The following is a 24975-nucleotide window of genomic DNA, read 5'->3' as shown; positions in this document are numbered from 1 at the left end:
TCAGAATTACTGTTCAAGAAAATTTGATGAGACCAGGAGTGTTTAAATGGGAGAAGAGTTGATGGAGGGAGAATCCAATAAGCATCTTCATCTATTTTAGGTGCTGGTATATAAGAGAGGGATTATAGATTACCAGCGGGCAACACTTAAAGGAAAACAGATTCTAACTCAACTGGAGAATGCATTTTCTAAAACTGGGCCTATCTACAGACAGAATGGGCTTGTATGGGATTGAGCTCCTGGTCACTGCAAGTGTGCAATAAGGACTAGGTGGTCATCTGTCTGCAATGGTAACGAAAGGGAGGACGGACTCAAAAGAATAAAATATTCTTCAAAATATTCTTCATTAAGATCTGACAAATCTAGAATTCCACACTCCCTGTGCATGCATAGTTTCTCGATCTTGCTATTTTTTTCTCTTTAGATTTGATACTTCTGAAAGTATTTATTTGCTTTTGTAGAGAGAATGGCTTCAGGTAATAGGAGAAAATAAATCACACAGCCAGGTACACCAAGTTATTACACTTAAAAAAGGAAACCTTAACACATATAATATCTTAACATTTATTATAATTGTGTACATTAATGTGGGTTAAGCAAGTATGATTAAACACACTAGGCAATTAAAAAGCAAAAGTGTGATGCAACCACCCCTTTTCCTTAAGTCTGCAGAATTCTGTGCCTTTTTAGCCATTGAGAGAGGCTGTTTTGGATTGAAATCAATATTGATCTCGCAAGCTTTCTATCAATATCTTGCATGTTGGTTCTAAAACTCCCTTAAAGGCAGAGTGTATCTTGAAGGTGGGGAAGCCAGCCTATCTTGGACCTTTTTATCCTGCACTCCATCAGCGGGGCCTGTAGTACCAAGACTCACGGATGGCACCTCCTGCCCAAAAAGTGACATTTCTTTTCTTTTCATTCATTCATTCAGCACCTATGTGTCAGTGCCTACCATGGGCCAAGGGCTAGTCTTGAGGAACACCAGCTCACGTTCAGTGTCAGTACACGGCATGTTGTACCACTTTTTCCCTCCAAAGCAAATCTGATGCATCTCTTTGCAAATAAATGGATCCTCCCTGATCATTTGACAAGAAGAACAAGCCTACCAGTCAATGTGCATAGGACTCTGAAATGGGAGAGATGGAGAGATATTTTATAATTAAATCAAGAGAAGAGGCTCTCATTTTTCATCAGGAAAACTCTCAGGTTGTTCCTCCTCTCGGGGAGCCTACACAGCGATGCTGGTCCCAAAGGTAGAGAAGCCCAGTTGAAGTTGAGCAGAGCGTCAGCTGACCACACGAATGGGCCTGCACCTGTCCAGCCAGCAACAGGTTTCCACATTCTGAGTACGTGGGGCCCCAGTAGTTGCTGCTAGCTTGGGACAGAGTCTGGACTGGAATATAGGAGGTCACTGAAGGTGCTGTGCTCAGATTGGCTAGCCCACTAGAGCTTTCCCTGGATTGACAAGCTCCTCTTTGGGAAGGTCTGTGAGTCAAATCTCTTGCCAGCTGTGAGCATCTCAGTTCAGAAGCGGTTTCAGGGAAAGGGGAGGAGAGAGAAGGGGGGCAGTTTGGTCCTTCTGGTACTTCACAGGGCGACCCAGGATGGCCAGACGAGGAGTGATTTCACACCTTCTCCTCTTTGTAAGAGTGTGCCTCAGGAGAGGCCTGAGGGGGTGGTGTTACCTGGTAGGATAGGTAACCTCAGCACAGTGTTTGACACATACTCAGCACTGAATCAGTGCTCGCTGTTGTGGTTACTGTTAGAAGGGAGAGACAGCAATGGTTCTGCACAATGCAATGACCATCTCTCATATATGAGCCTCAATATCCTCATCTGTAAACTGGGGACAAGAATACCCTCTGCACAAGATTAGTATGGGGATTAACATCATCACTTTGTGATAATGCCTGGTATGTAGAAAGGCCTCAAGAAATGTTAGCTGCTTTTCTCCCTTCTTAATCCTGCAGGAGTCTATATACCCTAAAACCTACTTTAGAGGATTTCTGCATAAAGCTTAGGGATCAGGAATTGAGGGCAAAGGTATCAATCACCTACCAAGATTCAGACACAGATGTCCCTTTGGTCAGTAGCCTCCTAAGAATCACATCCTATAGAATTTAAACCTAATTCTGTAAACTTTCTAATACATGACTACATGCCTGTGGGACAAAACTCAACTATAGTGAAAGGTGGGTAGAAAGAGGTAATTAAAATATGCTATAGAACTCAATAAAAAGCAACTAACTACTTTTAAAAGTGTATGGAAAGTTTAAAATATATATATGGCAAATAGACAAGCCAAACATTAGCCTATGCCAATTTCTAGCATTCAATGTCTGCAATTTACCCACCAGGGATCATCAACAGTCTTCAACCTGGCCCTCAGAAGCTTCAGGGGGTCTCCTTCTGCTCTCAAGTCCCAAAGGTACACTCAGAGCTGTAGACCAGAATGGGATGTGCTCTCTGTCCCAAGAGTCACAACACACTGAACCCCATGCTCTTGCCCATGCCTATCATACCAGGAGGCCACCTGTCTTAGGGAAGCCAAGATGGAATTCTTGTTCAATCCTTTCTGCTTGAGCCTGAAATGAGATCATGGATGTGAAGTGATTTCTAAGCTATAAAAAGTTACACACACAAATAAGGAACATAGCATCATTAAGATATACTACTGGCTGTAAGCAAGTTCAACTTGAGAAGGGCAAAAGCATGAAGAAATCAAATGGGGAGGGATGAAGTTAGGAAACTTGGGGCAACTCAGGACAGCCAAATTTGTCCAGGAGTCAGCAGCTTCTTCTCAGCCTGGGGGAGCTAAAAGAAAATAGAAGTAGCCATGAGATTGGAAATACACATCCAATCCAATGACCAGTCAGAGGCGCTTGGGGTGGCTGACCACTCCAGGCATCAGGAGTAACAGTCCAAGTCAATGCATCTTCTGGAGAGGAGTTGGAAGAGGCTTGTAGCTGGTAGAGAACCTTGTTGCTACCCATTCCTATTGCCTTCAAGGGAGGTATTCTCCTCTGTGCTTCTAGCTGAGGAGGTGCTAAGCAGGAGGGACTGCCAGGATCTGGAAAGGCAACGTCCTATTAGCACCGGGCCCCACGCAGCTCAGACAGTGGGGTTAATTCCACCGGCTTTTAGCAGGCAAACCTGTCTTCAGGCAGTGCTGACAATGTGGCCCAGAGGCTACCCAAGCAGCCCTTCCTGGTTGGGCCAGCCCCAGGACAGCACCATCCACTCCCACACATGCCCGCTTATCCTGGCCTTTGCCTGCTGCTGGCCCTCAGCTGTATCTCGTTTAAGTCAACACTTTGGCTGTCGAGTCCTGATCTGGTGCTATATGAGCAATGGTGGAGGTGGTCCAAGGCACTGTAGCAGAGATCCCTGGACCTGAATCCGAAGTCCTAGGTTGAGGTCCTGACTCTGCCATCCACTAGCTAGGGGTTTCCCCAGACTCTTTCCCTTTCTAGGTCTTTACTTCCCTGTCCCCAAATGAGGTTAACAACACAGGCTTGGCTGGCATCCCAGGGCAGCTGGAGGGCTCAGCTGAGGTGCTGCATGGATGGCACTTCTTGAAAGGAAGAGACTATGACCCCTGCAAATTGGAAGTATCCCCAGGGAGAGTCTTTATCTGTGCCACCTGAGACTTCAAAGTATCATAAGGCATAGGGACATGAAGACTTTGAGCCCCCTGAACCTACAGGCTAAGAGAGATAGCAGTGTCCTGATCGAGACTCAGGGAGAGACCAGGGCACATTTCTTTCCCCTAATAAGTTTCCTGGCTGCTTGGCCCTTGGGGTGCCAGCACCCACCTAGAAGAGCTTCTCATAGCATTTCTCACAGTGGATGGTGTCACGGTGAATGAAGATCTGATCCAGGAGTTCACCCATTGGTTTACTGCAAATCCCACACTGAAAGAGAAAGCAAGCTAGAGGTCAACACACAAATAAAGCAACATCAACGAGTGGAGTAGGGAAGGGGTGCCTGACCAAGGTGAGCAGGCAGACAGTGAGCTGGCAGCACATCCTGGACCTTGAAGTAGACAATAAAAAAAATGGCAGAAAATGGAGACAAAACTCAAACGAAAAAAAAAAAAATCACAAAAACTAGCAGGCAGCACGATCACATAGTGGTTAGGAGCCCAGGTTTCAGAACTGGGCTGGAGTTTGAGCCCTAAATCCACACTACTTATTAGCTGTGTGAGGTTGGGCAAGTTACTGAGGCTTTCTGCGCCTCCATTTCCTCAGCTATAAAAGTGGCACACCGGCAGGCCATCAGGAACATTTAGTGAGATAGCCCAAGGTAGAGCCCTCAGCCCTCTATATTATGTTTCTGTCATTTTAGTCACTGTGGACCAGGACTTGAACCTCAACTTAGCCAACTGATGGTGCTGATCCATTTAGGGGGTCACCTCTGTGAACACAGAAAAAAAAATCAACAATCTGGGCTTGCCTCACACTGTGGAGAACAGGGCCCCTCACGGGTTGTTATGATGCTGTGGCCATGGGTGTCCTCTCTTTTTTCCTAAATGTAACCACACAAACTAGTATTTTAAAATGTTATGTCAACTTAATAGAGGTAAGCAAAACCTACAATTAAGGGTATTGACAAACTAGTTTGTACAAATGAAGGAGAGCAAGGGGATGACCTTTCCTGGGAGGCAGCAGAGTGTGGCTGGGATAACATGGGCTCTGATGTCGGAGCCGGGATTGTGACCCTCAGTTCTGAGAAGCTCTGTGATCCTAGAGGAATGACACCCTCTCCACTTCTGTGATCCTGGCCAACCTTCCAAGAATCCCCCAAGAATATCAAGGCCTCACTATTTTGCCACAACTCCAATTTCCAAAGCCCTTATGTGAACCCTGACTGGGCAAGTTTAAGATCTCTGCCCCTCCATGCCTCTTCCTCCCACACCACACCCTCCTGATTTCCTACTCCTATCTCATCTGCATGCACCATGGAGAGCTGCTCCACGGCCAGGTGCAGCTGCCTTTGCTCATGTTTAGCCACCTGGAAAATATCTGTGTGCCCCTCTGCCCCCGACTCGAGGCCCGCCTCCCTCACAAAGCCTTCCTGGGGACTTGGGCCCACTCCAACTGCCCCCTCCCCCAACACCTAGCGTCAAGAGTTGCTTAGGTCTCATGCTCCCGTATTTTTGCTCTATGTTCAACAGCAGTGCCCTGTAATTAAGTATATAACCAAAAGTTGACAAAATCTTCTAGGGGTTTTCATGTAAGTCCAGGAATCAGGAAAACAAAATGTTCTTTGCCAAACCACATGTCATGATCTTTAGGTTGAAAAATATAATCCTACTTGGAATCCATGGAACACAATTGGCCCTCAAATTATCCCTCCTGCCCCCTTCTTTTGTTTTTTTCTTCAGTGAGGAAGATTGGCCCTGAGCTAACATCTGTGCCCATCTTCCTCTATTTTATACGTGGGAGGTTGCCACAGCATGGCTTAATAAGCGGTGCGTAGGTCCGCACCCAGGATCTGAACCTGCGAACCGCGGGCTGCCAAAGCGGAGCACTCGAACCCAACCACTACACCACCAGGCTGGCCCCCATCTCCTGCTCCCTTCTTACTGCAAACTACTGCTGCTCTCCAGGCCAAGCCCCTGTCAATGATTTTCACATCTGGATTATTCTCTCTCCTTCCACCACTACTCCTGTACTATCCTGAATACATTCTGGATCCACACAGATGGAGGAGCTCCCCACCACCTGGTCTTTTGTTCCTTTCCTCCAATGTTCTGGGCCCCCTCTCTACATCAGCCACTGCTCTGGCTAGACTGTACGTGGGGTCCCTGGACCAGCAGCTTCAGTATTGCCTGGGAATTTGTTAGAGAGGCCAATTCTTAGGTCCCACCCAGACCTACTGAGTCAGAAACTTGGCTGGGGCCCAGCGTTCTGTGTCTTAACAAGCCTCCAGGGGATGTTGATGCATGCTCAAGTGTGAGATCTGTTGCCCTAGACCTTGTCACTACCAATAAGTGCACTGCATCCTAAATCTGCAAGTCACATGTCCCACTCTTTGACTCCTACATCCTCCAGCTTACTTGGACAGGTTCCTATCACCACTGGGACCCTCAATACGTGGACCAGCACACCATCTCACTGTTATTGTTCTCTTGCACACAGCCTCAATCTTGCCAACTCACCCAGCAAAATCTCCACCCTGGTAAATGCAACTCCCCCTGCTTCTATCCTGCCAGAGCCTGGCACGGGAACCACACAGGACCACACTGTCTGGACTTGGCAGGAATTCATGAGCCCTCATCTCAAGTGGGCTCTGCACAGCCTGAGAATTGACCATTGAATTTTGCAGCAACCATTGACAGGGGGACCACTGCAGTCTTCTAAGAAACTGTGTCACTTGGGGCACCACACTCTCCATTACTTTTCAGCCGCCTCTGTAGACTCTCTCCTCTTCCCAATCTCTAAATGCCAGAAAGCCACAGGGCTCAGCCCTGGGCCCTCCTATTCACACCCAAGGTGAGTTCGACAGCTCAGGGATGGCTCAGCAAAAATGTATGCCCCGCGGACTCCCAGCCCTGGCCTTTCCCTGGAAGGCAAATTTACACATCCAAATGACTATGTGACCTCCCGCATAGCTCTCCCGGAGGCATCTTCAGTTGTTCCTGGCTCCAGCTTCCCTCTTGAATATCTGCTGGCCTTTAGTCCTTCTCATTGCAGTAAATGGCACCAACATCCTTTCAACTAATGGCTTGGGCCCCAAACTGGAATTTCCTTTGACTCCTCTCACTCTCTCACACTCTACAACCTGCCGGCTCTATTTTCAAACAGCATCCCCAATCCAGCCACCATCTCGTCATCTCCACTGCCAACTCTCTCATCAAGTGACTGTTTTCCCTAGTTTGATCTACTGCAACAGTTTTCTCTGGTCTCTCTTTTTCCATTCCTGCTCTACTAGTCTCTCCTGCATCTAGCAGCCAGAGGGATCCTTTAAAAAGCATGAATCAGACCTTGTCACTTCCCGACCCAAAGCCTGTAGTAGGTTCCAATTGCATTTAGAATAAAATCCAAAGTCTCTCTGTGTCCTCCAAGGCCTACATGATCCAGCCCCCAGCTATCTCTGTGACCTTAACCTTCTACCACCTACCTCTCACTCATGCCATTCCAGCCATGCAAGCTAAAATACTCCATGCTCCTGCCCCAAGCCCTTTTCGCTTGTTGGCCCTATGCTGGGAATAGTTTTTCCCCAGAAGACCACTTCTGTCTCCCCTACAGTACTAAGCGCATAGAATTGCCAGCACTCATTTACTTCCTTGGACTTGGGAGCTCATTCAGCTCCCAGATCTGCAAAGTCTCTGAGATGGAGCATAATCATACAGAGATCAAGTCTTTTCCACACTCTCTGAATCCATAAGACTCTCTAGCTCTGGAAAATGTTCTCAGCAGCACCACCCCTCTTCCTTACCTTAAAGCAATAGTCATGGCAGCAGATGCCAAGATGTTCTAGGGTAATCTTTGGGCAATCTCGGATCTCCCTGTTGCAGTAAGTACAGATCCCTCCAGTTCTGTGAAATGAAAAACAAGAACTTGGCGGTCAGGTTGGCATGCAGACTACTGATGTGATGCAGCCAGGTCCTCTGGTTTGACACAGCCAGGCCTAGGTTTGCTGCCAGGATTCCCAGCCTGCCATCTTTTCCTGTGGTATGCAATTGGCCACATAGCCCTGGACCAGCCCAGGCCTCAGCCCACTATAGACTCTTGCATTGTTTCCAGAAACTGATCATGTATCTTCACCCTACTCACTATCATATGTGAGGAGACTGATGTGATTCTTATTCCAGGCAGCTTACCTCTCCCTGCCCCCCTGCCAGCATATCAGTTTGGGAGACTGCTCCCTTCTAGAACAGGAAGACCCATGTCTTCTCCTACAGGAGACATGTCCTTGTATGCCCTACCTGGCCCCCTGTCTTGATGGCCTTTCTCTTCACGCCTGGGACCACTGAGCCCTGCCTCTCGGACCCTACACTCCTGGACTCACCCTGCCCCTATGGTACTGCAGAAACTTTCACAAAGTTAGTCTGGCTATAGAACCTGCTAGGATCTCAGGTTGAAGTTCTAGATACCAACTTCTCGGTTGAGTATCTCCCCAATTCCAGGATCCCTGCTTTTGCTCCTAAGCCTCCCCTGCTTTTCCTCCTCAGACAGAAATGCTGAAAGTGCCTGCCTGCCCCGACCCTTCAGGCCTAAATTGGGGTTGCCTTCTTCCAGAGATTTGGGTCTGCTTCTGACAGGAGCCAGGAGCAGTGCTACTAACCTAGAGCCACTCTGGCTCATTTCCAGGGCCCAGAATTGCCATGGATGTCTCGAGTTTCGTCCCTCCATCCTGCTGATGGCCCAGAGCTCAGTCTCTTGACACTGTTGCTAAAGACTCCTGCCCTTGTCACAGCCCTGTTCCTCCTGCATGTTTGACCACCACCAGCTCCAGTCCACAGGCAGTAGAAACACCCCTGACCTGGGTTTTAGTCCTGGCTCTGCAATTAACTCACTGTGTGACTTAAGGCACATTATTTATTCCTTCCAGAGCTGTTTCCTTCACTGTGACTTGAATGAACTACAACTCTAAGACTCCTTTCTCTCCTATTCCAAGAATTTAAAAACAGGGCTTCTTTATCATTAAGACCATCCTGTGACTACTGTCATTTAGTGACAGGTTTTGAAACTGCTGAATGAGCCATTCTCTGCACCTGCATTCATTCCAAATGAATGGCTCTTCCTGGCTCTTTTCTGAATTCTCGATGATAGCAACCCACTTTTCTTCATTTTCCACCCACCACTCTCTTTTGTAGTTTTTTCTCCTTCTGGTCAGATTTTCAGGTTCATTAAGTGATCAATTAGGTTCTAATCCCAAGGGTCTCTCCTGCGGACACAAGCCTCCTGGGCTTTCAGACACCACCATCTACCTTCTCAGAGGCCTTTGTGTTTGCCTTCTGATCTTAGCTGGGTTTAAAGGCTTTAGTTGCCACAAGTGTGACATCCCAATAAGGGAAGCACCACCCTACGCAGTGGTGTGACAGATCTGCAAGTGGATCAGCTGCCAGACCACTCCCTGGTAAGGCAGCAAACTTACCTCTCAGAGTATGGGATGCTGTCATATGGGGGTTTCTTCTCCATGTTGAATGAGTCCTCAATTCTGCTGATGCTGCAGGGAGTGTGAGGGGGGAGAAGAGGGCAGAAGATGGGAGCCAGATCACTACCATAGTCATGAGTGGGGAATGCTTTTCTGATTAACACTGTGCCCACAAGCTCTGACACGAATCTGCATGGCCAACCATCATCTGTTATGCTAAATGGCAGAGGAAGCTTTGAACTTGGTGCCAAGGAGGCATAATTCTTTTGGAGCAGAGCCCTTGCATGGGGGGAAAAGAAGATCTGCCATGGTGAGGAAGATGACAAGCGAGGGGTAGGATTCTCAAGGCTGTGTATACCAGGAAGACGCCCAGTTTCACTGACCAATGGGAAAGGAGCAGGGCTTTTCTCCCCACATATGTGTCTGGGTTATAATGTGACAGTCACCAGGAGACCACTCACAGTAGAAATCAGGCACTAGTGATGGGAACAAAAAAAACGAAGGAAACATTCCAACATAATACCTGGGCTTGGGTTACAGGGTAGGATTAGGGTTGAGGTTGTCTCCTTTTTGCATCTTAATTTTTCATAATATGACTTTTTATAATAAAAATTAATATATATATATATATATATATATATATACATATTTTAACTATTGGCAGGGAAGGGCGACTAGCTACAAGCCCTGGGATACACTTTAGTGAAGCTGTCATTCTCACTAGAGCCATGTGGTGACCCCAGGAGGTAGTTAAGAAAACTGTTGCTCAGAGGTGAAGTGATCTGCCTGAGGTCATGCTCAGAGTAAGGGGTGAAATAGAATTTCAGCCCAGGTTCTGATCTCTTCTGAGTATTAAGCTTATCTCTAAGCCTCCTGGAAGGTAAAGCAAAAGGGGAAAACACACTGGACTACACAATTTTCCCTATACAATAAAGAAAGTCTACTGTTTTTTCATAAGATGTAATAGTTTGACTAAATATTAAATTCAATTTTAAAATAAATCTGTCAAAATGTATAAATTAAATTTAACAGAGTGGTGAGACTGGGAGAAGAAAAACCAGGAGATGGACAGAGTTCAGTCAAGTGACACTCAGAGAGGCAAAAGCTAGATGGCAAAGACAGCTCCCTCGGGGTGATGGAAGTTTTTCATACTTTACTTTTAATCTCAAAACCTCCGTGAACAAAGCTATAGAGACAGAAAATAGGTCAGTGGCCAAGGGCTGTGGCTAGCGGAGTGGAGGGCTGTTAATGGGTATGAGGTTTCCTTTTGGGGTGATGAAAATGTTCTGTATTTGGATTGTGGTGATGGCTACACAACACTGTGAATTTACTAAAAACCACTGGATTATATGCTTTAAAGAGTGAATTTTATGACACGTGAATTATATCTCAATAAAGCTGTTGAGAAAAATCACCCTAAGGAATTACAGATGAAGAAACTGAGGCTCAGAAAGGTTGAGCATCCTGTCCAAAATGACCCAATCAATGGGGTCTGAGCTGGGGCTTGAACTTGACCCCTACACCCATGCGCATCATTCCACAGCATCCTCACCCTAGCAGTGGGAATGACATGTCATAAAAAACATTCCCAGGGGGTCACTGTGTCAGTATGGGTTAGTTTTTAACTGAGCTGCCATGGAGGTACCCATCTGTATGGCATCAGGAAGCAAGTAGATGAAGAGCCGATGAATGAAAAGTTATGCTTATCTCAGGACCTGCAGTTAATGTGTTCAAATGAGGCAATGTGGCATGCTGGAAAGAGCGTGAGAGCTGAAGAGAGAAGCCCTGTGTTCTGGAACAGGATGGAATTAACTAAGGGCCCCACCAGCTCTGTAAAGAGTGATGCTCTCAGGATTTCTCAAAAGAAAACTTGTAGTCTACTAAGAAACAAAGGCAGAAAGGGATGAAATAGGGTGCAAGATGAAGTAACAATAAAGGGGGAACGCAAAGGCCCTGAGTTAGGTAGAACAGCTGGAAATGCGTAAACCATGTCCGTGGGCAATCACATCGTTCATCCATTTGATAGATGATTACACAGAAGCTACTCTGGGCCAAACCCTGGATGAGGTACTTGGAGTGCAGGAATGAGGACGACACAGGGCCTGGCAGAATTGGGGACTTGCTCTTACCTGTGTGGGGACACTGGCTTCCCGGAGGATACCTCGCTAGCATTCACGTACTCCTTCATGAAGAGAATCCCTTTGCTGTAGGAGCAGAGTAGAACAGAAAGAGGTATACTGGAAGATTCCAGGGGACTGGGCGTGACCCCAAGGAGGGATCCAGGGCTAGAAGGACCTCCATCTGGTTTGAAGGAAGTGAAGGATCTCCTGGGAAGGCCTGGGGGCACAGGTGCTGGTTAGCTCCAGCCACTTCCAGGCAAAGAAAGCGGCAAAGGGGAGCTGCTGGACAGCTAAGCCCACTGTGGACTCGGGCTGAAATCAAAGCCTGTGGGTTCAGCTTGCTGCATGCGGATCTGAGAGCCCTATAAAGAAGCTCCCTGCAGCCAATGGCAATATGCTGTCCTCCTCCATGTGGATCTCAATACTGTGGGGGGCACGCCCTGCCCCTGCCCCAGACTTCAGTGCAGTGGACTTTGCATCCTCATCTTGGACCGTGTTTTCTTTCCCTTCCACGCAGGGCCAGGAGAGCCTCTAAGCCTCAATCCTACCGTGTCAGTCCTTGCTGCTCTGTGAGAATCTCCATCAGCAATCTAACCTCTCTCTTCTCACTTCTGGAATTCTAGAGCCCTAGAAGTCAACTCACCCCGAACAGGCCCCTGGCAACACTGGAAACAACGTCTGCCTCATGTTGGGCTCACTACAACCCCAAATTTGACCCCATTTCCATGCTGTGCACTGCAGCCTGCTGGCTTGATGTCAGCAGAGGCCCCTCTGATCTCCCCGCCACACATACACACCCCTCACTCAGCCTCCCTACAACGGCTCCCTTCCTGCACTCTAAGATTGCGGGTGGCGCCAGGAGTGCAGATGAGACAGTAGGTATGCACCTCTCCTCACAACAGGTAACGAGAGAGAGACAGACACAGGCTCTGGCCTCAAAGGGCTTTCTTTGGCCTTCCCAGGCATGTTCACCAAGAGATATTACCCAGGTTCTAGGAATGGCAGAGCCCTAGAAAGTGCCTCCTCAGCTTCTCATTGGGATAGGGAGGGTATATGATGGGACTCTGTCCAGGCCCACAAGTAGGAGTTGATACTGGGGGGACTCGGACTGTGCTAGGCCGTGCCTTGACCAATGGGCTGCTGGGAGTTAGGGGAGGCACTAGAACTAACGTCAGGGAAGTGACATGGGACAAAAACCTTTAGTTGTAGGGAGGAAAGAGCCCAGCAAACATCTCCCAGGTAGTCCCTTCTTACCTGGTTGAGCTGGAGTCTGGTTCACTCGGGGAGGCTGGGATATAAACGTGAGGCTGCTCAGCAGCAGCAGTGACGGTGACAGTGACCACACAGCTTGAGGGGTTTCTCACCCTGAAAAAAGTGGAGGGAGGGGCGAGTGGGTCACCACTGAGAGCTGATACCTTCCAAGGTTAGACAGAGTTTGGGGGGCTTAATCCCGAGACTGCCACTTCAAGGAGTTGAAAAGAATGTCAATGACTTTCAAACAACCCTTGCAAATCATAGCTTTCGCTCTTTGAGGCTCCTGAGATCCATGGGTGGAACTACTCACTTTACAGATGAGAAAATCAAGGCTGGGTGACCCAGGTCACACTGTGAGTCAGTGACAAGACCCCAATCTTCCAGTATCTGCCCAGAACTTCCTACTGCAGCCAAGGGCCTTGGCCTGTGACTCACTTGGTTCAAGGAGAGCCACGGAGCTATGGGGGACTTAACAGACACAGCCCAGCTCACCTCCTCATTGGATGGGACAGCCCCTTCCTAGGATCAGCACCTCCTCCATCCTCCAGAACACTCTCTGGAGGATACAAGGCCAAAGGAGAGAGGGACAAATGAATTCAGGCATCACGAAGGAACAGACTTGGTGCACCTCATTCTGGAAGGCACAAGCCATGAGCAGAAGCAGGAAACTGACAGGTATAATGGTTTTCCTGAATCTCCAACCCTCAGTTGCAACACACAGCCCTTGGCCTGGAATCCAACCTCCTACCCAGTTCTCAAGGCCTTTCTCTGGCCAGGCCCTTACTTGCTCTCACTCTGCCTGCTGCCAGGCCACCAGTCCCATACCCAAAGCTGCAATTCAGGGCATTCTGTTGGGCATCACCACTGATCCCTCCCCATTTGTGCCATCCACCTCATGTCTTCCCACTCTCCAGTGGCCTCAGGCCAGCTCTATGGGTGCACACTCCAAAGTGCTACTGCTCAGATAATGCTCTGGATGTGGCTGCCTCCACCTGTCCTAGGGTCTGGGGTATAATCTCCTTGCCAGAGAATCCCGTGGCCAGAACCTGAACTACTTTAAGATTGGGGAGGAGGAGAACAATCATGATCTAGCACCTGCCTAGCTCCCCAGCCTCATCTTCTCAAACTATGTCACATGTACCTGAAGCTCTAGCCATACTGACCAACCTCTCTTGTACCTTTGCATATAACACCACCTTCTCCTCCAGGAAGCCCTTTCAGAGTACCTGCCCAGGCTGGGTGAGGTACCTCACCTCAATGCACCCAGTCACCCTGTGCCTATTCCTATGTCACTCTATGACACAGGAACACACCATGGAGACTGGAGAAAGTGGACTGGCTAGGAGGGGAGGCCCCACAGTAACCTGGAAAGACAGATGGGGGATAAAATACAGAGCCAGAGAGTGAGGATTGACTACAAGAGGAAGGAAATAGCATGCTCTTCTGATTGAACAACTTGCAAGTGCCTGGCATCCTCTGATCCACACCCAACACAATAGTTGAGGGGACAGCAGGGCTGAGAGAGGAAGGTAAAAAAATCCCATGGGGATACCTCCAGGACTGCAATGTGAGCAATGGGAGACCTCCAACAAAAGAGCTCCCTATCCCTCATCGGGTAACATTTCACCACCCTTGTGTAGCCTCCTCCCCTAGCCTACAAGGTCTAGCCCTGGCCCCACCCACTTGGTCTCCTATCCCTTCCTCACTTCACTTCCCACCCTCCAGCCACAGGGCCCTTCTTTCAGTTCCTTCTCCTGGACTCCCTCTCCCATCATGGCTTCCGTACATGCTGCTCCCTCTGCCCACATTGCATCTTCCCAGCTTCTTTACCAGGCTAGCTCCTCCTTATGCATCAGGTCTCAACTTAGCGGTCCCCTCCTCAGCAGAAAAGCTTTCCCTGACCATCCTAGCTACAACACCCCCTACCCTGGCCTCCCTCCATCAGAGCACCCAGTTTCCTTCTTTTCTGGGCTTATCACAAATGGAGAAGCAGCTGATAAAGGACGGTGATTAGCAGTACAGGCTCTGGGCTCTGACTGTTTGGGTTCTAATCCCTGTTAGATCACTGTCTGGCTGGATGACTGTTGGCAAGCTACTTAACCTCTGTCTGCCTCAGTTTCTCATCTGTATAACAGAGACAATAATAGTACCTCCCCCCTAGGGTTGGTGTGAGAATTAAGTGAGTACACATAAAGCACAAGAGCAGTGCCTGCACATTCTTAGCACATAGCAAATGCTAATGGTTATCACTACAGTGTTACTGCTGTTGTGTTCATTCACTGGTACACTGGGTGCTCCCTGAGGGCAGGCGGATGGGTGGACAGGACCCTGGCCATCTTGTTCAATGTGTTTATGACTGCTACCTACAACTGGCGCACAGGAGGCACTTACCTATTATCTCTAGGCCGTGGCCCGTGGGTCTTGGTTATTTCCAAACTCATGGTCACTTTGGGTAAAGACATCTGGGGAGCAAAGGGAGCACCCAAATGCTGCCATGCAAAACCATCGTGGTGGTGGTGGCAGTGGAAAAATTCATCCAACATCCTTAATTTCTGGCAGAGAGTCCCATCCACACCAGAGCACGTGTGCCTCAGAGACTTTCGATCTCCAAGAATGGCAAAAGCACATCATATCCCTTTCCTCACCCAGGTCTTCAAGTTCCAAATGGCTGCCAGACAACATGGTTCTCTGTGCACCTTCTCTGTGCCAGGCTTGGTCTAACAGATTTAGTGCTGTGGCTCCAAATTGAAGCCTGTGGCAACCCAACCCTGGGATACTCCATGCTGGTCAGCTTCCCACTGGCTCCTAGCCAGTCACATCTGTAGAGGGCAGCAGGCATGCCCACTGTGTTAGGGTCTGTTCTGGGTCATGGGCCCTGACAAAACTCTGGCTTGGACAGGCAGGAGCCCGGCCCGGCACAGCACAGTCCTTACCTGCTGGCCTGGCTGTCCAGTTCCATAAACTGCTCGGGTCTTCTGGGGCTGCTCTGCCACTCGGAGGTGCTGGGGTCTGCAGGCTGTTGGATGGCTGCAGCTGGGTCTCCCTCGTCACTTCTCAGGGTTTTGGGCCTCTCCTGCCAGGCCTCTCCCACCTTGGCAGCCACAATCTTCTCCTCAGACCCAGCCAAGGCACTGAGGAAGAATGAGCACCCTTATGGAGTGAGTGCTGTGGGACCAGTCCTTGCTCATCCAGTGCACACTGATGTCACCTTCTGTGGCTATAGCACGCTCCTTTTCTGGAGGGTGGGGCAGAGAGGAGCGCGGTATGGCCTCCACCTTGGGGAGAGTCTGTTTTGTCCTAGGGAGGGCTCCAGAACCGCTGCTCCCTTCCCACCAGCAAAGGCAGTCGCCTTCCCCATCCCAGTCTATCTGTCCTGCCTAAAAAGCCCCAAACCATCCTGTCTTCTCCCCAGGCCACGGTGCTCAGAAGACCTGTACACACAGCCAGGCCCAGCAGGGACTCAGCTCTCTGGGAAGGGGCTTATCCCCGAGGTTGCCCTGGCGGGCCGGGTGGGGGCGACAGAGAGGTAACAGGACTGTCACGCTCGCTAGATTCTCAAACAGGCTGGTGATCCCACAATGGAGGAGGGTCATGAAAACCCAAATCCTGGCCAGGCCAGAGATGTGCGGCCCAGCCCATTTGTGATCCTCGCGCACCATCTGGCGGCCGGCGTGGGCAAGGCTGCAGAATAATCCCTGCCAAAGGTGATCTCGCCCACGGCAGCCATTTTCCTTATTGATGGTCGCATTTCCCGGCGGGCACCGCGGCCTCACCTTGCGGCTGCAGGAAATGGCGGCGCGCGCAGGCGCACAAACACGAGCCACACGCTCGCCGAGTCGCGTTGGATCCCGCTGCACGCACGCGTGGGCGTACACATATTGCTGTGGCCGCTTTGTTTTCGCAGCGAGGCCCTTGTTGTCTTCTTTATTGATAAGTAGTCAAAGCTATTATTACGAGGCAATAGCATTTTCATCCCTTTTTTACACATGAAAAGGCTGGAGTGAGGGTCCGCTTGCAGCTCATAAATAGCAGTCAGTATGGAACTTTAACCCCTTCCCTGCGGCTCAATTTGATCACGTAATCGCCTCTAAACTAAGCATCACTAAATCTGGGACGGAGGTAGGGTGGAAGCAGATGCAAGGGCTCACACTTAAACATCCGGTTTAAAACAAAAGGGCCTTAACGTCAGCCACCACCATCTCCACCCCCACCCCCCTGCTTCTCTTCCCCCTCCAACAGCCAAACTTCTTGAAAGAGCTGTCTACACTAACTCTTGTCACTTATTCGTTCCCTTCTTCCTGTCAACTCTCCACGAAAGCTACTATTGCTTCCCAATATCCCAAACTATCTGTTCTGCAGGACCCCAGCAGCACAGACCTTCCTTCCTCCATGTGTCTAGGACCAGTAAGTGGTCCTTTAGGTCCCTGCTCCCATTGGGGGCTCTCCAGGATTTGAGGGATCCCAAAAACAACCATCTGAGGCTAAAACAAAGTAATTGGAAACGCTCTGGATATTTTATCCAGGTAGATGGGCTTTGGAGACACCACGATGGCTGTTTGGTTGCTCCTTGGTCCCTCACTCAAAATTTAGTCTACAGTCTCCAAAAGATCACATATCAGGGCAAAAAAAAATTCTTAAAAGCCTCCTCTACAAATATTAGTAGGAAGCTTTAGCCTTCATGTTGAGCAGGTAACCTCAACTTGTCCCATCCGCCAGAAACACAATTCTGATAAAAATATAAAGTGGGGCAAGGAGGAGAGCCAACTGTTTATATAAACCAGTGAGTTTTGTATTTCTGTTTTACCTGACTCATGGCTGAAAATTTAGAATTAAAGCCATAAGATCTCTATTCCTGTCTGTATGTTTATGTATGTATGTATGTAATATATGTGTAATATTTTCTTACCTTTGGATAGTATTACCAAATTAACTTTCAAAATCCCTTATCCTCCATTCCAATTGACTTAGAGATAAATAAGCACTTATATACATTAAATATTCCTAAAACTCTCATAAATTAAAGAAACAATTTCTAATACTTTGAATGTAAAAAAGAAAAATTATTCTTATAAAAACTAACCTGAATATTTTAAAAATTCTAGTTCAAAGAATTTAGATAAATCTTTGGCAAACAAGACTAATTTTATATTGTTTAATAAAAACAGTGATGTCTTGAGAGTTTTCAACATTACATAGAATAGAAGCATATATTTTTATTCGTCTTGGGTATATTCTTCCTAAACCTAAACAGGTTTACTAGTTGAATAAGCTAGTATTATATCTACTAGATATTTAAGCTTATAAAAGTATAAATTTGTTTTTAACCAAACTGAGTCATTATTCTGACAAACTATTTCAACAGTAATTATGTTTTATAATATGTCAGCTTAAAGACAGTTTCCAAGATCCTTTTGGTAATTTAAAACCTTAGACTTATGCTAAATTAACTAATAGATATTCATTAAATACCTAGATCATTTCTAAGATAAAATACTAAAACATTAGTTATTAAGCCTAATTTTAAATTTATATACTTTTTGCTTCTTATTTTTTATAGTACAGAGAAGCTGAATTTGGATCTGTTAATAAATGTGTTCATTTGTCCGCATTGAAAAACTATACTATAAAAAAGTAGATAACTATAAAATTTTATGATATATATATTCATAAGCTTTACTAGTCTGCTACAAAATTCTGGCATATGATAGTTCAAAATGATCTACATCCTAGTCTTCTCTGTAAAACAGAAGTTACTAATAGTTAAAAATTGTAATCAATATATATAAATGAGACTACTAAAAGTGATAATGGCAAAGGGGAACAACTTTGTATGCAAAGTATGCAAAAATGTTTGTGTTAAGGAAAAAGAGAATAATTTTGTCCTAAATTTAAATAACTAGTGGTTCCAAAAAATATGTAAGATGAAATGTAAATGGATATTTTAAAAATTCTAAAACATTCACAGAAAAGAAATTTTATTTGTCGTGGTGAAAACTGACTAAAAACTGACTAAAATTTTATAAATGAGACCATTTATAAGATTTTCAAAAAAGAGCTCTAGTATCAAATATTATACTGACGCAGAACTAAAATTTGCCTTTCTCTCTGTTAAAATAAAATTTTCTTCGATCATTGGTCTGCTCTTAATAAAAGGTTACAAATGGTCTTTATTTCCTCCTGAGTAATCTGTCTAAAAGGCAAAGCTTTTATGTCTTATCAGCCTAATGTCCTATCCCTTATGTTGACTTTATCATGTCCTCAATTATTTTTTAAAAGGCTTTTTAATTTTAAAGAAGCTAAGAGGCTCTATAATCATGTTACCTTCTGTGTCTAATTTTTTTGTCACTTTGATTCAATAGATAACTAAGTATTATTTCCCAGTATCCCATAATCTTATTTAATCAAATGTTCAAACCTCCTGATAACATTTGACATTTTGCCTTCCCCAAATAAAATATGATATATCTTTTACACCTAAAACTGACACTGGCATTTCCCAGAGGGCCCAAAGAACTTATCTGTTCTTTCATCTTGTAATAAGAGAGGTGCTAAAAATAATTAGGTTTATTTAATATTGTATAAATTGCAGGGGAAGCATTGTCAAATCTAAAAAACAATAATGCCGAGCCTTTCCTAAATTAAAATTTAATGGGTAAAATGTTAATTATATAAATATTTCAGAAATTATATAAAATTCCTAGAGATTTGTCAGTACCCTTGAAACAGAGGAAGAAGGAGTTCAAGTTTCCCTGAATTAGGATGAAACTGCGCCTGTACTCACAAGGTTAACGTGGGAAACAAAGTAACCAAAGTTTCTGAGCTTGCCTTTCAGAACAGCAGGAGGACCTCTGATAAGATAGTAGCTTGGGACAGCCCTCCACCTGACTAAGCATCACACAGGAGCATTGAGAAGCTAAAATGACCGACTGTAAGCTTCGCCTGTCATAAGAAATCTGAAAGACAGTCACCCGTGCGCAGAGGACTCTTAGAACTTCACCCCCAAGGCCACATGCTCCCCTCCCAGTCTTATTCTCACAATGTGCTTTGGAAAAACACTTAGAACTGCATGTAGGCAAACTAATCTGTGACCGGTAGAAAGAATAACTTGTTAGCAGCAAATTTATGTCCTCTGCCCAAACTGTTCCTTCTGTCCCAGATAAAGAAGTAACTGAGGTTTTTTAGATTCCTCAGGAATGTTGCATTCCACAGATCTGCTGCACAGAAAGTGCCCAACATTCTGCGGTCATCGCCTGACATTTGAGCCCTCTCCCCAATCAGTTCCCCTTTAAGATGGGTTTTTTAGGATGATAGTCCACCGTCTTCCGATATGCTAGCTTATCGCTTATTCAAGTTCTTTCTCCACCACTGCCTGCTTGGCCTTTTATCTTGCCGCGAGCAGATGGAGCCCTTGCTCAGTATCACCCTCACTGCCCATGATATGCTTCTATTTCTCAGAGTCCTGGTGCTGGCTTGCCTGATATTAGACAACAACAGCACAGTGTTGTCAGTCATAATTTCAATTATTTTTAAATGTTAACTTAGTTGCAATTTTACTTTTTAAAATTTAAATCCAGTGTATTCTAGGCTAGTGGTTTTCTATTTGAAATTCATATCAGTTACCTATGGAATTTTCTTAATATATGGATGTTCAGGACCTTTTCTTCATTGGCAATTTGGTTTCATTCCACTCCTAAATCTCATAGTTTTAAATATGTTCTTACTACCATATGTGTGTTCTCTCATTGGCTTGAAGGTTTCCCTTTTAAAAGGGCCATTGCCACTACTGTTGCTAAACTTTTATTTATTTATTTATTTATTTATTTATTGTGAGGAAGATCAGCCCTGAGCTAACATCCATGCTAATCCTCCTCTTTTTGCTGAGGAAGACCGGCTCTGAGCTAACATCTATTGCCAATCCTCCTCCTTTTTTTTTTCTGCAAAGCCACAGTAGATAGTTGTATGTCATCGTTGCACATCCTTCTAGTTGCTGTATGTGGGATGCGGCCTCAGCATGGCTGGAGAAGCAGTGCGTCGGTGCGCACCCAGGATCCGAACCCAGGCCACCAGTAGCGGAGTGTGCGCACTTAACCGCTATGTTGCTAAACTTTTGTTAGAACAAGTATCCCCACGTGGGGAATTCTGGCTCTTGCAAATGACTGAGGAATCCATTTCACCAGTTAAGTCATCCAAGAAATCCAGCAAGTTCTTCCTCTTACCCCAAATTATATTGTCCTTGTCCTCAGTCATCTGAAATGACAGAGCTAATGGACTACAAAACTTAAACCTTGCTAAACCGATGGAAAAACTCAATTTACCATGGCCTAATGTTTTACCTGATCCTCTCCTGCTGGGTCACACCAACTGTCCCCATGTGAAATGATAACCAGCCCACATGTGAGAATTCCCTATTCTGTCTGGGTTCTTGAAGATTCTAACTTGGTCAATTCAGACATTCTAAAATACTAACAAGGATTTTTCCTATCCTCCATCGACTCTCCCTCACAATTCTGCTGTTATTGTTGCCTACATCCTTACAGTTCTTACTCTGCCTCCCTCTGCGCTTCCTAGAATCCTGGGCTAGTCAAGTCTCCCCCACTAGCAGAGTGCACCAACTGGCCTTCCTCCTGGCACATGCCCAGTGGCTGAGGGACTGCTTGCTACTTGGGACTATTAGCAGTAAGTGGTCCTTAATCCCTTGGCTCACAGACTCCAAAATTCACACTCACAGATTGCTGATGAACATAGTCTACTGAGATGCCATGCCAGTGACTGGACCCAAAGACTGGAAATAGAGAACCCAGCCAGGTCTGGGAAGGGGATTTGTCCACAGCCACACCCCAGCACGCTCCAGGAGGTGGACTACTTAGGAGGAAGAGAGAAAAGGAGTTTCCAGGGTGTTGCTGCCCACCTCAGAAACACAGCACACTCAGCCTTCCCTCCTGTCTCAGAGACAGAGCCTTCTCCTTCCTGCACAAGGCTCTAGAACCTCCCACCCCGCAGCTCCCACCGTGACCTCAGTGACCCTTCACCTTCAGGTTTGCTCACTCTCTCTCTCTTTTTTTTTTTTTTGGTGAGGAAGAGTGGCCCTGAGCTAACATCTGTGCCCATCTTTCTCTATTTTGTATGTGGGACACCGCCACAGTGTGGCTTGATGAGCGGTGTGTAGGTCTGTGCCTGGGATCCGAACCTGCGAACCCCGGGCTGACAAAGTGGAGCGTGAACTTAACCACTATGCCACCGGGCTGGCCTTGCTCACTCTCTTTTTGAACAGCAAACTCTCCTTACCTGGCATATAAGCACACACTCTAGAAGGCCCTCCCCATCATCTCGTAGCTGTTTATCCACTCACCCCTCTCACATCCATCACTTCATGGGCAACTTTTTAGAAAGAGTTGTGCACGTCCACCAATTGTACTTCCTCACCCCCCACTCCGTCCTCAATCCACCATAATCCAACCATAGCCTTTCTGCTCCACCAACCTGCCCCCTCAAGGTAGCCACCCCCTGAGCTCCTCTTCCTCTACAAGACCCTTCAGTATTATTTTCCAGAATTCCGACCCATCTGCCTTTGTTTCTTATTTTTCCTTTTTTCATTTTATATACTCCATTAGAGTTTTAGGGGCCAATAATTAATACCTCCCTTTTTTTCTTTCTGAGACAAAAGAAGAGCAGAAAATGGAGATAAATGTCAGCTGATAAAGCAGACGGCTTTACATGAAGAGCCCAAAAGGAAGGCTCCCCTTGCATCTCCAAAGCACAGGCACTTACTCACCCAGCCACGGGCCTGGCTGGACAACTGACCCTGGGAGCTTGTGGAGAGAAGCAGAGAATTCAGGGGAACCTTCTAGGCTGTACATCTGAAGTCATCTGCTTCCAAAGACAGGGGGAATTAGGGGCCAAGTGGGGTCCATGCAGTTCCTTTTCCCAACTTGGCAACCAAATAAGCCATTCTTCCCCAAGAGAAGAGGAGGAGGGAGGCCAATAGTATAAACAAGAGAGCAGGGAAACGGCACCCCCCCGCTCAACTGGCATTCTCCAGGCAACCTCATCCACTCTCTAGCCCTGGTCGAATTTTCACTCAACTCCAGGCCTGTTTACTCAAAAGCCTACTAGACATTGTTGCCCGGATTCCCTACAGGCACTTCACATTCAGCATGACCCAAATGACCTTACCATATCTCTACCCAGCAGCCCTCAACCTCCTTGCGAGCCCTCAGCTAGTTCCTGACACACTTTGGGGCCATCACCATTCACCCAGTTGCCCAACCCTGAAATCTTAAGAGCAGCCTTGGCTACCACTTTCCCTCACCTTTACCATTAGTAAGGCAACAAGACTTGTAGCCGTCACCTCTCCCTTGGCTGAGCAAACAGTCTCCTAACTGGTCTCCTGCCCTGTCTTACTGTATACCCCCTGGCCTGATCCTCCACACAGCAGCTGGAGGGAATCTCCCTAGAAGTTATGTCTGGTCGTCACACTCTCCTGTGTGAAAACTCTCAGTGGCCCCTGGGGTCCTCAGAAGCTGGGTCACACTCCTCAGCCTAGGAGCAGGTGCCTGCCCAGTCCCCTCTCAACATTTCCTACCAAGCCACCAATTAACCCTTCCTTCACTGCAGTCACCCTGACTCCATATTTCCTTCATGGTGTGTCTGTGTGGCAAAATATTCCAGCTTCAACCTCATCTCACCTGTAAAGAAAACCTCTCCTGACACTACCCTCTACTCAAAAAGAAACCCCATCGCTTCCTTCTTCACCTATGGGTTGCACTTCTTACACCCCCTCTTGCTGGATGGAATGCTGAGTGGTATAGGAAGCCACATGCTGTGGCAGGAAGTCCAAAGTTGTTTGCTCAGTATCTTTGGTCTGGGCCCTTACGGGGCCTGGGTCAAGGATGGGCAGAGGGGTCAAGGACGAGTTGGATATTCTTAAATAAGAAAATGTCTTATCTAATAGGTAAGCCTGGCCTTAAAAATAGCCTCCTACCTAAATAATTATGGAACCTCTATGGTCTAAGAATCCCAGTATCGTGAGGGTAGATGGACATTTTTATTTTATCCCTGCAAAAGGAGCCACAGATACCATCTCCTGTCTCTTTGGGCAGTGAGGATCTCAGCTCTCCCCTTCTAGAATTTCTGTCCTGTGCGAGAAACCATTTGCTTGGATCTGCAGAAGTGGTAAGTGCTTTCATTTGCTCTCCCTGAAATCTCCGAGTAATACAAGCCTGCTGCGTTTTAACGATCTGTAGACATGTCTGTGCTGTATAGGGCATGCAGCATGGCAGGCCAGATGCTGTCAGGAGAGCCTTGACTTGAACACCTCACATGCACACCATACAGTTACCTCCAGTCACAGTCACACTTGCCTTCTCATTCATAAACACTGACACACACCAACACATGACCGATCACAATCCCTCTGCCACCCTCGCTGCCTCTGTCACCCTCTCTAATACCTGCTCACTCATGCTCTCTTCCTCTCATCCTGACCTCTCTCTCTCTCTCTGCTTCACCCTGTTGCACTCTCTCACTTTTTCTCTCTCTGTCATTCTCTGACACCACCATTTTATACACACAAACAGCCTTCACCCTACCTGGGACCCCCAACTGCAGTGCACCTATACTCTGGGAGACCTCCTTCCTGCTCTACAAGTCAGGAATTAGCCAGGGCTTCTTACCTCTGGTGACAGACACATGCTCCCATCGCAGGCCCCATCCCAGCTCCTTGCACCACAGGAAGCCCCTTGACACTGCTCCATGCCCAGGGAGTCACCATCCTAACCCCACTCATGACACAGAAACATGAATACCCAGGTGTACGATGTGTCCACTGGCATGGACATGGGGTGAAAGAGGGTCCCACCTGGGTCATGGGCCCTGACAAAACTCTGGCTTGGGCAGGCAGGAGCCTGGCCCATCACAGCACAGTCCTTACCTGCTGGCCTGGCTGTTCAGTTCCGTAAACTGCTCAGGTCTTCTGTGGCTGCTCTGCAACTCGGAGGTGCTGGGGTCTGCAGGCTGTTGGATGGCTGCAGCTGGGTCTCCCTCGTCACTTCTTGGGGTTTTGGGCCTCTCCTGCCAGGCCTCTCCCACCTTGGCAGCCACAATCTTCTCCTCAGAACCAGTCAAGGCACTGAGGAAGAATGAGCACCCTTATGGAGTGAGTGCTGTGGGACCAGTCCTTGCTCATCCAGTGCACACTGATGTCACCTTCTGTGGCTATAGCACGCTCCTTTTCTGGAGGGTGGGGCAGAGAGGAGCGTGGTATGGCCCTCACCTTGGGGAGAGTCTGTCTTCTCCTAGGGAGGGCTCCAGAACCGCTGCTCCCTTCCCTCTAGCAAAGGCAGTCCCCACATGTGCTAGATGAAGCCTGAGCCTCCAATGCTTTTGCCACACCCTGAATCCAACAAGGAGGGAATGGCTTCCCAGCTGTCCCAGGCCTTGAGCTCTTTGGGAAGTCTTCCTTCCTCCCTGGCCTGCCATCTCCATACCCACCCTGAGG

General features: G+C 47.3%; 1 protein-coding gene across 11 annotated transcripts in view; it reads right to left on the bottom strand.

Moving 5' to 3' along the window:
* Positions 1-377: 377 nt before the first annotated feature.
* Positions 378-24975, bottom strand: part of ZNF185 (zinc finger protein 185 with LIM domain) — a 66556-nt gene continuing 41958 nt past the window's right edge. For 2 of the 11 annotated variants that reach the window (XM_058534901.1, XM_058534905.1), the window contains 8 exons: positions 24409-24606; positions 15413-15610; positions 12480-12590; positions 11235-11309; positions 9106-9177; positions 7444-7543; positions 3816-3914; positions 381-3070 (listed from right to left, as the gene is read on the bottom strand). In XM_058534901.1, the coding sequence (XP_058390884.1) occupies positions 3816-3914; positions 7444-7543; positions 9106-9177; positions 11235-11309; positions 12480-12590; positions 15413-15610; positions 24409-24606 (853 nt within the window). In that variant the 3' untranslated portion in view covers positions 381-3070. Of the gene's footprint in view, positions 3071-3815; positions 3915-7443; positions 7544-9105; positions 9178-11234; positions 11310-12479; positions 12591-15412; positions 15611-24408; positions 24607-24975 lie in introns of all 11 variants that reach the window. The other 9 variants (XM_058534899.1, XM_058534904.1, XM_058534909.1 and 6 more) reach the window with 8 other exon arrangements.

Source organism: Diceros bicornis, chromosome X (assembly GCF_020826845.1).
Source record: "Diceros bicornis minor isolate mBicDic1 chromosome X, mDicBic1.mat.cur, whole genome shotgun sequence".
Lineage (NCBI taxonomy): Eukaryota > Metazoa > Chordata > Mammalia > Perissodactyla > Rhinocerotidae > Diceros > Diceros bicornis.
The sequence above is the reverse complement of the archived record's forward strand: the minus strand, read 5'-3'. Positions and strand labels throughout refer to the sequence as shown.